Source organism: Pleurodeles waltl, chromosome 4_1 (assembly GCF_031143425.1).
Source record: "Pleurodeles waltl isolate 20211129_DDA chromosome 4_1, aPleWal1.hap1.20221129, whole genome shotgun sequence".
Taxonomy (NCBI): Eukaryota; Metazoa; Chordata; class Amphibia; order Caudata; family Salamandridae; genus Pleurodeles; species Pleurodeles waltl.
This window is the reverse complement of record NC_090442.1, coordinates 45,885,668-45,900,174: the sequence shown is the minus strand read 5'-3', so window position 1 is coordinate 45,900,174 and position 14,507 is coordinate 45,885,668. Positions and strand designations below refer to the sequence as shown.

At 41.6% G+C, this 14,507-nt stretch overlaps 1 protein-coding gene across 1 annotated transcript in view; it reads right to left on the bottom strand.

Annotated features, from left to right (window-relative positions):
• The window catches only part of LOC138286969 (zinc finger protein 208-like), a 183,059-nt gene extending 168,756 nt beyond the window's left edge, over nucleotides 1-14,303 (bottom strand). The window contains exons 1-2 of the mRNA XM_069227338.1: nucleotides 14,181-14,303; nucleotides 707-3,161 (exon numbers count right to left, since the gene is read on the bottom strand). Of these exons, the coding sequence (XP_069083439.1) occupies nucleotides 707-2,467 (1,761 nt within the window). The 5' untranslated portion in view covers nucleotides 2,468-3,161; nucleotides 14,181-14,303. The remainder of the gene's footprint in view (nucleotides 1-706; nucleotides 3,162-14,180) is intronic.
• Nucleotides 14,304-14,507: the final 204 nt, after the last annotated feature.

Genomic DNA, 14,507 nt, shown 5'->3' with positions numbered 1-14,507 from the left:
TTCATCTTGCGTGGCATTTCATGCAGAAATAGCTGCCACCTTCTTCTTTTTAAATTGTGGTTTGTGTTGTGGAAGTTTCTCTTCTTTTTTAATTGAAACTTCTAATGTTCATTGTTCTGATCGCCCACGTTCCACTTTGTACCAAAACAATATTGTGTACAGCGTTGAGCAGAGCAGGGAATGAAATGTCAGACTAAAAAGAATGAAAACAGTTTCTGGGCTAAAAGTACAACAGATAAAAAGAAATTCAGAATCAGCGGAGCCTCTGTTAAGAAAAACAAAATGAATTATTACTAGGCTAAAGGACACAAGCTCTAGGCCTATGGCTAAAATAACATGCCCATAAAAAGCTGCTAAAATAACCTGATGACAGTATCTCACACCAACTTGACAAACATATCAGATAACAGCTGTTTTCCGAAGAACCAGGGACAAACAAATAATCAAACATTTGAGGTTTTTTGGTTTACCTATTCACAAAAACAAATACATTCATTTTTATATCCCTGTTGTTTATCTTAATTTTTTTGGTCCACCAAAAATATCAAACCCTTGGAAATGTTTCTTTATAATTCTATTTCACCAAATTAAAACCCAACAATCCACCTTGTGCTAATTTCCCAAGATGTTGCCAGGTAAATATTGTAATTTTTCTTCTGTGTAGAGAAATGAGTAATCACTGAGAACAGACACTTTTTTAATTCTACAAACATCTGTGTTTTTCTTCATTCTTGCTAATCAGATCTTCTGACATCAGCTTTTTATTATCTGTTATTTCTATGTCCCACATAATTGTAACTTTATCATCTTCTCTAATTTGCTGATGGCTTTGTGGATTTGATAATCGACAAAAGCTCTTCACACAGTCAGTGCAATTAAATGGCTCTTCCCCTAAGTGTGATCGCTGATGCCTTTGGAGTTGTGATGACTGACTGAAGCTCTTTACACAGTCACTACAATTGTATGTTTTTTCCCCAGTGTGTGTTTGCTGATGTTTTTGCAGATGTGATAACTGACTGAAGCTCTTCACACATTCATTGCAATAGTACGGTTTTTCCCCAGTGTGTGTTCGTTGATGTCTTTGGAGGTTTGGTAAGCAACTGAAGCTCTTCACACACACATTGCAATGGTATGGTTTTTCCCCAGTGTGTGTTCGTTGATGTATTTGAAGGTTTGATAAACAATTGAAGCTCTTCACACATTCACTGCAATTGTATGGTTTCTCCCCTCTATGTGTTTGCAGATGTTTTCGCAAAACTGATAACTGACTGAAGCTCTTCACACATTCATTGCAATTGTATGGTTTCTCTCCTGTGTGTGTTCGCTGATGTTTCCTTAATGTTGAAGATTCACTAAAAGTACTTCTGCATTCATTGCAATGGTATGGTTTTTCTCCTGTGTGTGTTCTTTGATGTATTTGGAGGTGTGATATCTGACTAAAGCTCTTCACGCATTCACTACAGTTGTATGGTTTTTCCCCTGTGTGTGTTCGCTGATGCCTTTGGAGGTGTGACAACTGACTGAAGCTCTTCGCACATTCATTGCAATGGTACGGTTTTTCCCCATTGTGTGTTTGATGATGTCTTTGGAGGTTTGATAAGCAACTGAAGCTCTTCACACACTTATTGCAATGGTATAGTTTTTCCTCAGTATGCGTTCGATGATGCTCTTGGAGTTTTGATAAACAACTGAAGCTTTTCACGCATCCATTACAATGGTACAGTTTTTCCCCATTGTGTGTTTGATTATGTCTTTGGAGGCTCGATAAGCAAATGAAGCTCTTCACACATTCATTGCAATGGTATGGTTTCTCTCCTGTGTGTGTTCGCTGATGATACCTTAATGTTGAACATTGACTAAAATTACTTCCACATTCATTGCAATGGTATGGCTTTTCCCCGGTGTGTGTTCGCTGATGTACTTGGAGGTGTGATAACCGACGAAAGTTCTTTCCACATTCACGGCAATGGTATGGTTTTTCTCCAGTGTGTGTTCGCTGATGTTCTTGTAGGGTTAATAACCAACTAAAGCTCTTCACACACTCACTGCAATGGTATGGCTTTTCCCCTGTGTGTGTTCGCTGATGTACCTGGAGGTGTGATAACTGACTAAAACTCTTCACGCATTCACTGCAGTCATATGGTTTTTCCCCAGTGTGTATTCGCTGATGTCTTTGGAGGTGTGATAACTGACTAAAGCTCTTCACACATTCATTGCAATTATATGGTTTTTCCCTAGTGTGTATTCGCTGATGTCTTTGGAGGTGTGATAACAGACTAAAGCTCTTCACACATTCAGTGCAATGGTATGGTGTTTCCCGTGTGTGTGTTCTGTGACGGCGCTTTAGTGGTGATGGCAAACTAAAACTCTCACTGCATGTGTCTGATACTTCTTTCTTAGTTAGTGTCTCTGCGTCAGGTATGTACTTGTCTACATCCCACGACTGCGTTTCCTGAAGGGTAAACATTGTTGATAAGTCACTTGTGTTATTCTCACATTCATGTGAGCATATTGGACGCTTTGTTTCCAATTTAACAATAAAATACAATACTCATTAAATACCTGCCACATTCATAATATGAGTTAGGCTTCTTTGTGGGTGACTGTAGCTTAAGGTTTTATAATGGTTTTGCATGCTTGTGAGTAAAGATTTGTCTTCCTTCTTGTAGGTGAAAATTAGGATAGTGCTCTGTATTTTAGACAGCAGAAATTCTCTTCTTCCCCCTTTAGTTGTCTGGCTTCACTCCATTTTACTTTTCTCTGGTTTCTGTGGTTTGGACAGAAAGAGTTTGCAATACATCTGGAGCACTAAATGCTGGTTTTGTATCATATTAGGAAGAAGAGCACTGCTCTACCAATATCATACAAACCTCATGATCAAAGCTTGTGTTGGACACATTTTTACATTAGAGGTGATTTGTCAGTGTTGTTGCTTTGACTTTCTAGAGGTCAGTTCTTCGACTTGTGGCATGCATGTGCACAGCTCAGTCTCTCACATTCACTGAATTGCTCTTCAGTGTTTCTTCCTGGATCCATCAGTTTATGTTCAGGGTCCTCAGACTTAGATTAAGCTGATGTCTTCCTGTATATTAGAGCTCATCACTTCTCCCCAAAATCATTGTCATTATTCACAATCATTTTGTGCATTCAAAGCTTGTTTCCTGTTGGATGTAAAGAAATTTTAAATCACTTACTGGAGATGTAACAGAATGTGAACATACAATATGTAACTGGTTGTAAAAGAAGTTTCTTCTTTGCTATCTTTGAACGTTACCAAGGGATATTTTGCCATACACAGATATTTAACTAAAGGTTCTGATGAACATGTCACATCTTAGTTAGAAAGGGAGGTGATTTATCAGTGTTTACAGAGTAACTAAGTAAAGGAAGGGCGCTCACAGAACACCCACATGCTACAGTTACAGCTTTAAGAAGATGCACATGGTCAAGATTTAATTTAAACAAGAACAGATTATAGAAAAAGAAATGTTTCAGGAAGTGTCTCACATAGTTAACTCTTCAGGAAGTATATAGCAAAGGAAGCTTTTAAGAAGTATATAACAAACGTAACTCTTCAGGAACCATATAATAAAGGTAAGACTTCAAGAAATATATAATAAAGGTAAGTCTTCAAGAAACATATAATAATGGTAAATCTTGAGGAAGTGTATAACAAAGGTAACTCCATTCACACTCTTCACATTACTCTCCTGTTCATACTGGATCAGCTAAAATGCCAATTCCTGTCTTTACCTTGCTGTTCAATAAGTTATCTTTGCCACTTTCCAAAACCTTCCTGGGGCTGGTTCAAGCATTTGGTGGAAGATTGGTGCATTATCATGAGTTGTGGTGGATTTTCTCTCGCCTTACTATCTGTATTCCAGACAATAGTGCAGCTTCCAGGATCTGGCCCTGGTCCTCACACAGTGCAAGAGACCTTTTCCTTCTTCCTAAACTAAAAAATTTTTGAATTATTGTGTATTTCAAGCTGTTGCTCCTTCCAGGGCTTTTTTGTACAACAGAATGAGGGGGTTCATTGTAATGACCTGTCTTTAAATTGTGAATGGTGGAGGTTGTAAGACAGGACTCCACATGCATTTACCCAGCATGCCTTTACAACACAGTCACAACCGCGATGTTATGACGCATCATTTTACCACGCAAGTCGTTACAAAAACTTGCCTTAGGGGGCGCTGGACTTTGGAAAAGTATAAATTACTATTCCAACTCCAGTTTACACAACATTAGGGAAGGTGTTGGACTTAACAATCCAACACCAGTGCAATAACGCAACCCTTAAGGCAAGTTGTTGTAACTACTTGCATGGTAAAGTAATACATGGTAACTTTTCAGTCGTGGTAGTGACAGTGTTACAAAAAAGCAGGTTGGTGTTCAGACCGAGGGCTAAAGGATGCTTCCTGTGGTGATAAGGCAAATAACTATGGATTCATATATTTAATATTCAACTATATCAGTCATTTAGTCCTTATTATAGAGAATCCATCACAGCCAATAATTTACCTGACGTCCCAGCAGTCAGCACATATATGTGCATAATATAACATTTTGTGCTTTTTATCCCTTACCATGGTATTTGACTAAATATTGGCCTTTTGGTGCCAGGATGCTACATTGCTGCTCGATGGGGCATTGGAAGAGCGGGAGGAGATGCCCATTGCTTGCAGGTGAGTACCTTTCCACATTTCTTAAATTCAGGTTTACTCTCTGTTCATCCTTTCCTCTACTCCATTATGTCTGCGTACTTGCTTTACAGGATTCACTGTTAGCCAAAGCAAGGGAGTGGCTCGATGCATGCACACAGCAGAAATAAGATAATGATCTGATAGACAAATGGTCATAGATGGCAGTATAAGGATTACAAGCATCATTAAAGAAGCTTGCCTGGACATACGAATAGAGGAAATGCACAGGTAGCTACTTTTAAGGTAGAAACTGATGAGGTGAACATGTAGGTATACATTCCTTTATGGGTCTGTTTCAGGCCTTTACTGTGCTGAGTACTGGTGTGCACTGTGTCTTATTCCTGCGGCTGATATGGACACTTGCTGCATGGGTGTTACCACTTTGACCCTTTACATGAGAGCAGCAGAGCCTAAGCAAAACAACTAGAGGCTGCCTTCCTTGAGGGGGAGATCCAGGTGAGGGTCCAGTTGGCAGACAATATCAGCAAGAGATATAAAAGAATCCTAAAAAACACTCTACTTCTTGGACATACCAGCAACATATACAAGGGTTCGTTTGATATCAGCCCACTCTCTCAAACTCAGATGCCTTTCCTAGCATCTGTGGGACTGCAGCTGTTTGTAGGCCCCCTTTCTGTAATGCTGGTTCTTGCTCCTACAACGATGGTTGCAGACTTGAGGCTTGATTTGGAGTTTAGCGGATTTATTATTCCATCACAAATGTGACAGATATCCCCGGCTACCTATACTATAATATAATTGCTGAAGGATGAAATGCACTTCTAATAAAGCGGACAGGATACCCATCAAGTTTGTGATAGAGTAACCCATCTGCTGCTAAATGAGACCCTAGATATACATTGTGTTCAATGTGTTTTAAGTGTCACAATGTTTCAGCTTCACTAAAGGTACAGTGCTATCCTACTGCTGCTGTGACTTGGAGTCAAAATGCCACCCTTCCTGTGTTTCTTGTCTTTCGTTTTCCCTGCTCCTGTCACTTTTGGTCATGAATTGTCGCAAGTCGACTTTCTTATTGGTTTAATGGGATGTTTCTAGTTATTGATACTCTTCACTGATTTTTCTTCTTTTTGTTTTCAATGTGCATCGTCAGAGAAGTGGACTGACTGCATGCATGGGGGGGGGCCTTAAGTGCGATATAGAGAGCCATGACAGTGCACCTGGTTTAGTCTTCAGTAGCTATGAATTCCAATGGGTCATGGGAATTACAGTCTCTTTGGTACTACATTTTTGAAAGCAAGAAAAGTAATGAATACTTCTAGCCTCTCTGCATTTAATAAAGTTGAGACTTTTTTCTACATTTTACATCTTGGAAAATCTAAACTCCTAGCATATATACAACATACGCCATAGGAAACACATAGTGGATCCAGAACATATTCATATGGCAGAAGGGACAGGAGGTTGAGAAAAGGAAAAATTAAACCTAGCCTTAAAAAAACAGATAAAATCCAGAACTGAATCAGAATGATATGCAACAGCAGAGAGGGAGCCCTGCTGAAAGAGAACAGGAGGTGGTGGCCTCTACCGACTATTGCTGGGGGACCAAAGAGACCTATTGTGGCAGCAGTGAGGAGTGCAGTGCTTCTAAGTCACCTAGATGAGGCCTATCCCTCACACTTAGCACTAAAGTGAATTGGGGACTAAAACATGAGGAGTCAGCCAACCACAGTGAAACGGCAGACAGAGTTGAATATATTATCTACATTTGTGAAAAAGAGATTCCCATATTAACAATAGCTCATACAGCTTGTCTGTCCATGTATGATTATCCAAATGGTTTATGGACATTGTGGCTCTCCAAGTTAGCTGTGTTGCATTAACTGTGTCCTGATTTCAATTTATCCCCACCACTGGGCACACTGTGCTGTGCATCGCACACTTTTTTTTTTTGCATGGGCAGGCACAAAGGGGCACTACAGACGAGGACCAACATACCCTCTTATCCCTTAACCCAGACATCTCACCTGCCATCAACACTCCCTTCAACCTAGAGGGATCAAATGGCAACAACTTTGGACCACCTGGGAGGGTTAGCACCCCGCTGGATTAACTAGATAGGATCCTGACAGCCATCGCAGAACCCCGAGGATCTTTTTAGGCCATATTTTATTCTTTCACTATTGACCTGGCGATGCTCCAGGAAAATCAACAAAAACTCTCTGAAAGCATTAAGACAAACACCCACAACGTGTCCAAACCAAGTCAATCGATCCTGGAACAATTCCACACTGCTGAAAGTAAACTAGATGGAGGACACTCCTGTGGTAACTTCCATATTATAGGCTTATCAAAGGAAGCGGAGGGAAATAACCCATGGCTTTTTTGGAACACTGGATGAAACAGGATTTCACTCCTCAGGCCATCACACAACTTTCTGTGGTAGACCTAGCATAAACAGTACTGGCCAGACGCTACTCAATTATCACAACCACGATGTAACACTATTCTTTCCAGACTATACCCTGGCAGTCCAACTTCAAAGAGTCTTGTTTAAAAAGGCCAAGAAGAAATTACATCACGTAATACTGAAATAAGTCCTTTTTATTATTCCCTGGCAAACTGCGGATATTGGGTGGCTGATACACTCACTTTTTTTACACAGCCGGAGGCAGCGTGGCACTGGATGGAAACCTTTGACAAAAGGGCACTTAATTGCTCTCCATCCCCGTCTCCTACTGCTACCCGAATGAACCAGGTCTCAGCCACTGTCTAGAGACTGCTCACAGAGGCCCAGTTGCGGACCTCTCAAACGTGCCCTGAGCCAGAAGGAGCAACAAGAGGCAGTGGGCACAGCGGCCTCATTGCAAGGACTAATGGTGACCCCATACTTGCTTTCTTCAGATTAATATAGCTGACGATGATCAGATGTTTGAAGGTTCTGACTCTGATTCACTGACACCACCGTTTTTTATGGCACAATCTATCGAAGATCTCAAATAACATCCTTTTTACCTGGAAGATAGCTGCTGGAGAACCCCGAATTATGATCTTACATCCCTTGCTCCATGGGCGCCTTCCTCGACACTGTCCTCCTATGCCACTCAAGCTCCTCTTCTTTACTACGGCGCATCCTCAGGACCCTTGCTTCACTACATTACTTAACTGTAAGGGTTGATCCGACCCCACGAGCTACACTGGTTCAACAGCGGGACCGGAAATCTCTCTTTGCAAAGGCTGCATCCCTCAAACTATTCGCTTAACATATGTTGGGCGACCGAAATGGTTTTGGTCTGGTGCCCCTTTCCCTTTCCCCAATTGTGGTTTTGTGTATTCTTGCTGTCTGCTGGATGGCTATGCTGTGATCTGTCCTACAGATGCTATTAGCATCTATTTAGTTTATTGCCACTGGTTGCCCCCTATGCACCACATCTTGCCCTACAGTACATTGCACATATTCGCTACACCCGAAGCCCTGGATGCGGTCCCTAACTGGTATGTAACCCTAAAAATTTGCTGACACCTACAACTTGGTTACCTCGAACGTCAGACATATGAACTTAGTGAAAAAGTGCTATAAAGAACATCCAGCACTACTAAATGGCATGGTCAGCTATTTGGCAATGGTTTCTCTCCATAAGCTTGTGGGGTAGTGCTCTGGATTAGAGTGACAGTCCCTATTAAGGTAGCGGAGGTTCAAACTGACACTGAAAGTTGTTTTCTACTTGTCAGAGACACCCCCAATGGCCATCTACTAAAGCTGGCAGCCATATATGTGGACAAACTATCCTTCTAGACTCAACTGACTTATCATGGCTGATTGGCCCAGAATACCATGGATCATGTGGGGGAGGTGAGGGAGGTGTAAGGGATGTCAATAGTGTAGTCGCCCCTGCACACTAGCTCTACTCCGCTATCTGTCACTCTGCCATCAGGAGAAATTGCCCACAACCAACAGGCCATTAACAGCGCTTTCCATGATTATTACAGAAAATGATATAGTGCCCCACTTCTAACCTCTGACTATGTTTGACCACTCTGTCACCTCTTTATGACTTACCTGGTTATCCCAGTAATCCTGAATGTCCCTATTATAACCCAAAAGATTCATGCGTTTCCAAAAAAAAGGTCCTGGAGCCGGTCGGCTTATCAGCTGAATTTTATTCTCAATTTGCCCAAAATCTGGCACCCACAATAATAGAACTGCATGATGCCATTTATGCTGCAGGCCTTCTTCCCTCTGCCCTTAATGAAGCACTGATCTCCACTTTACTGAAATCGCACAAAGACTCAACAGACTTAGCATCCTAATGGCTCCTTTCCATTTCAACACTGACTATAAAATACTAGCTAAGTTGTTGGCTTGCCACTTGATTACCTATCATAATATATGAAGACAAGACAGGGTTCATATTGGGGCAAAGCACCTCCCTTAATCTTTGCAGACAATGGCATATTAAAGGCGAATCAGCAGATTTGTTAACCAACGCTGTGTGTGTTACTCTGGAGCTGATGAAGGTCTTCAACTCCTTGCACTGGGATTATATGCATAAGGTGATATGATTATTTGGAGTGGGTCCAGCGGAAATTAATAAAATTCAGTTACTCTACCCCTTCAGCTTGGGTAAAAACCTGGAAGTACATCTCAGCTTTGTGGTCTGTGGGCCCGATGGGGTTTCCCACTTTCGCCACTGTTATTTACCATGGCCATGGAGCACTTAGCAGCCCGCTGATGCCACCTTGGTTCAGACTGGGGTATACTGGTATGGGGCACAACTCACACTGTGTCCCTATACACTGATGACCTTCTCCTGTATGTTTTAGATACAACTACTGACCTATCCTCTACAACTTAAGTAATAATGGCACTTGTGTCATTTAATTTCTTAAATTAAATGAGGCCAACTCCTGCATTTTCCCCACTTCAACAGCACTGTGAGCTCCATCTCCAGGCACCTCTAGATCCCATATTGCAATGTGAAATAGGCACTTTAGATACCTGGCAGGGGTGTGGAATTTATTAAAATATCTACTTGTCCAGGGGACAGGTTGCTTCTCAAATCTACTTGTCCTGTAAAAAGATCTACTTGTCCCTTTGGTGCCATGTAGTGTGGCGACAAATTATGGCAGCAATTAATAGCCTCTCTGATTATGCCAGGGCTACTACCATAGTAGGGCTTGAATACTTGGAGTTTCAATCCCTACTGTAGCAATTTCCTTATTTTGCCACCTTTCTGCAGATCTGCATACTGGGGCTGGAGGAAGCAGTAAGCAATAGTTTCAGGGTTGGAATGCCTTTGAGTCTGCAAACCTACTAACCTGCATGTTTTAAAGATTTTTACCAGCTTCTCTCTAATATTTGCCCATAATAAGAAAGGTTGGACATTTACTCCTGACAATGGCAGAATTAGAACTTCTTCCAGGGTTGGGAAGAAAGTGGCTGGAGGGAAAATGAACTTGCAAATGCTCAATAGATTTTCACATGAGCAAATCTACACATCGTATTTACCCATGCTAAAATACAGTTCACAAATATTTTATAGGGGTACTACATATACCATGGGTGCACTTTTGTGACTTTCTTTAAGAATTTGGGGCCACATGTAGGTAGGTTCAGATTTGTGACCTGCAAATTGCGAGTCGCAAATCCGAATGTAGGATGGTGTCCTTGACACCATCTGTGATTCGCAAGGGCTTCGCAAATGCCCACCTCATGAATAATCATGAGGTGGGTCGCAATTTGCGACCCCCTCGCGAATGGTGGCCTACTGGAGACAGCAGACCACCATGTCTGTGATTGCTTTTCAATAAAGCAGTTTTTTTTGTTTGTTTTTGTAATGCAGCCCGTTTTCCTTAAAGGAAAACGAGATGCATAACAAAAACGAAAAATGAAACGTTTTCGTTTCATTTTTTCAGAGCAGGCAGTGGTCAGTAGGACCACTGCCTGCTCTGAAAAAATGTTTACAGTGACATTCACAATGGGGAAGGGGTCCCATGGGGATCCCTTCCCTTTTGCGAAAGTGTTAGCACCCATTTGAAATGGGTGCAAACTGCGATTGGTTTGCGCCCGCGTTCACAAAACAATCCTACATTGCACGGCGAGTTGCAATTAGGAAGGGAACACCCCTTACTAATTGCGAGTCTCAAACCCGTTTTATGATTCGGTAACCAGGTTACTGAATCGCAAAACTGGGTTTGTGCATCGCAATGTGCTTTTTGCATGTCGCAAACAGCGAAAGTCGCTGTTTGCGACATGCAAAAAGCTACCTACATGTGGGTCTTGGTCCCTAATTAGGTCTGGTGTTAACAAAGACATTTTGTTTTTATTAAACTTCTATTTCTCTCTCTTTCAAAAGTAGTTTTGTTCAGTGTCAGGAACTACAGTGGCAATCAGTGACGTAACGAAACTGGAGGGTGCCTCTTTGCAAAGAACATGGAGGAGCCCCCTCTCCAGACTCACTCAGGGCAGGTGCTGTGCTGGAGGGGCCCCCTGGAGGGCGGCTGCGAGGCCTTTGTTATGCCGATGGTGGCAACGTGTGCTTTAAGAGTTCAAAAACTTTTTGGGGGGGTTTTGCCAATGTTTGTTACAATGTTGAGGGCCTGGGAGCTCCCACAACAATAAAGTGTTACAAAAGCCATGTCAAAACAAGACACGCATTGATGAAACTAAAAGACTTATAAAAATATGTCAGATCAGTTGGCTTTGTCAGTGTTTGTTTATTTTCATGCTTCCCATAATCGTGTTGAAAATGGTTACACTGATTTTCCATTAGAAATATTTTTGGGAAATACTAGCATGCATCAACACATTTTACTAAATGACACTTCATTTGCATATAATCAGAGAGCATTCTGGGAGCATTATACTTAGCCTCTTAGCCTAAACTTTTCAAACATGTGTGTACACGTTTTTTTTTTTTGTACTGGAACCAACTAGTGAAGTGTGACCTTAAAACATTTATTTACAGCACTCACCCTAATAATGAAGGCTTTCAAATAATGAACCATAATGTCGGGCGATAGGAATTCCACATCCCTGAAATTAATAATATTTGTGTCCATATGTTAATGCTGTTTGAACTTATATTCATGGTTCATTAATGCAAAGCATTTATTATTAGGATGAGCCCTCTAAGGAAATGTTGTAAGCTTGGACTGCACTGCTGACAGTGGTCCCAGTATACAAATTTGTACACGTTTGCAAAGCCTAATGTGAGGCTATGTATAATGCTCCCAGAATGCTCTCTAATTAGATGCAAATATTTGCAGAAGCTTCAAATGAAGATTGATGAGTCTTTGCTTTCAAATTAAAAGTTTACAAAAATGGAACTAGGAAAAAGCCACGCTAATAAAACTGTAAAGTTAACATTTCTTTGAAGCATCATCTACTAAATGGGTTGATGCATGCTCGTATTCCCAAAATCAGTGCAATCAGTTTCAGCTAGATTATGGGAAACATGAAAATAAACAGTCATTGGCAAAGCCAATAGGTTTGACACTGGTGGTCAGCCTTTTAGTTTTATCAATGAGTGTCCCGTTATGACATGGGTTTTGTAAAATGTTATTGTTGTGGGAGCTGCCATGCTCTCAGCATTATAACAAACACTAGTAAAAAGCAAAAATATTTATTGGTTTCAAAAAGCACACATTGCCGCTATAGATCCTAGCACTGAACAAAAACTACTTTGTGTGCCGATAACACTCTTTGTGAGACAGCAGAATGTTTTCACTCTCAGTGAAGCTGGTCAAAATAGAGAATTTAAAAAAACAAAAGGTCTTGGTTAACTAACCTAATTAGGGGGGCAATTCTTAAATAAGGTCACAAAAGTGCACCCATAATAGAGGCTCGTACCTTAGTGCAGATTTACAGCTTTCATGAACTCACAATAATTTACAGTAGGCCAGGAAATCGTACTCCTAGAAAATATTTGTGAAGCGCATTTTAGCATGAGTAAATATGCATGTGAAGATTTTTCCCCAACTGTGGAAGAAGTTTTATTTCTGCCCATGTCAGGGGTAAATTTCCAACCTTTCTCAGTTTTGGAAATGATTACAGCTGGTGAAAACCCTTAAAGCATCCAAGTTAGTAGGTTTGCACCTAAGTGCATTCTCATCATGGAACCACTGCTTAACGCTATCTCCAGGCCGAGTATGTAACTCTGTGGAAAGGTGGCAAAATGCAGGCATTGCTAGTATTGAAGCCCTTCTATAGTATTCGTCCTGACATAATCAGAGAGGCTATCATCAGAACTCTTATAAAGATTGAGCCATAATTATGAGATTGCTGCCATAATTTACCACTGCACTATGTGGCACCAAAGGGACAAGTGGATTGTTGTACAGGGCAAGTACATTTATGAAGCAACCTGTCCCATGAACAAGTAGATATTTTATTAAATTCCACACCTCTGTGTATGCTTGTCAAAACATGGGTGTCTCTAGTGTGTTATTTCATGAAAAGGTTAGTGACACAGATCCCCACAGGTCTGATCTGTTTCCTTACTTACTACTGGAGTGCAGATGCGCCAAGTATTAACATATGTACTGTCGCTGAACGGGATAGTTAGAAGGGGGCAGGCGGAGCAGAAGGAACAAACGAGGAGAGGGGTGGGAAAGGGATGTGTGAAAAACAGTTTAGTTATCTTTTGCTAACTCTTGTTCTTTCCTCTTCACTTTATAAATTCTTGATTACCTTGGAAATGTCAAGGTAAAAAAGGGAGAAAACTGTATGTGGATAACCTAGACAGACGAAACCCTCATCTGTATACATTGTGTCATGTATGTATACCACGCTGTGATAATACCTGGAGAATGCTTTAGAATCTATGACACACTGTTCGTGTTCTCAATAAAGCATTGGGGAAAAAAACTAGACCTTCTATTCACCCGGGATGGGTGTGTTTACTTTAGTTTCCAGAAGGCCCCGTCTTATGAAGAGTAAGTGATGTGCTAGGAAGAAGGGCAATGACAAGAAGTTTTAAGACAACACATAAACTAAGTCGCTCTTCTACATGTCAGGCTTTTGGAGATACTAAACTGGGAGAGAACTGCTGTACTGATTGGAATCTTCCATGCAGGAAGTGTGACATTATATAACCCAACAAGAAGCCTTGCAACACCATGAAATCAATGTCGATGTAGGACTTCAGAGACTTATGGTAAAGTTGATGCAGTCGGGAGTCACTTTCTTACAGAATTCCTGCAGTGGACACAGATTTTTCTTCTGACAATGCCCAACAGAGTAGGAGAAAGCAGTGCAGAGTACTCTGCAAACACCTCATACAGTGTAGTAAACAGCAGTGTAGTGTGCACAGATCCCTCAGTGCAGTAAGATGCAATGCACAGAGCCCCTCTTTACCACAAATGAAGACCACAAACTCCCCCAGGGCCGGAAGGAAAGCCCCCCCAGAGGTCCCCGGATAGAAGAGCCCAGCTCAGCCCGGCTCCTGGCAGAGATTTCCTCCAGGATTATTCAGTCTATTTCTACAAACACAGCAGAAGCTGCTGACAATCTCCTACCTGTGCAGACATTTCCAGGCTCCCTCCTCTGTGGAAGGTGCAGAGTTGGGGTCTGAGAGGGCCTGAAGATGAAGAAAAGGGCACAGACGGCGGGCTGGAAGCACTAGGAGACGCCGGAAGTGATGTCAGTATCCGCTGCTGGTGCTGTCACTGCCTTCGTTGACCCGGAAGAGGAAAACCTTTTTCCTTTCCTACATCGTGCTCAGCGGATTTCTTCAGCAGGCGAGGAGCGCCCTCTGGTGGCCACTGACAGACCCGCCGCCTCCAGGCTCCAGGAGTGAATAAGAAATGAGGACTTGAGTTTAATAAAATGTAGGCAGCTGCTGC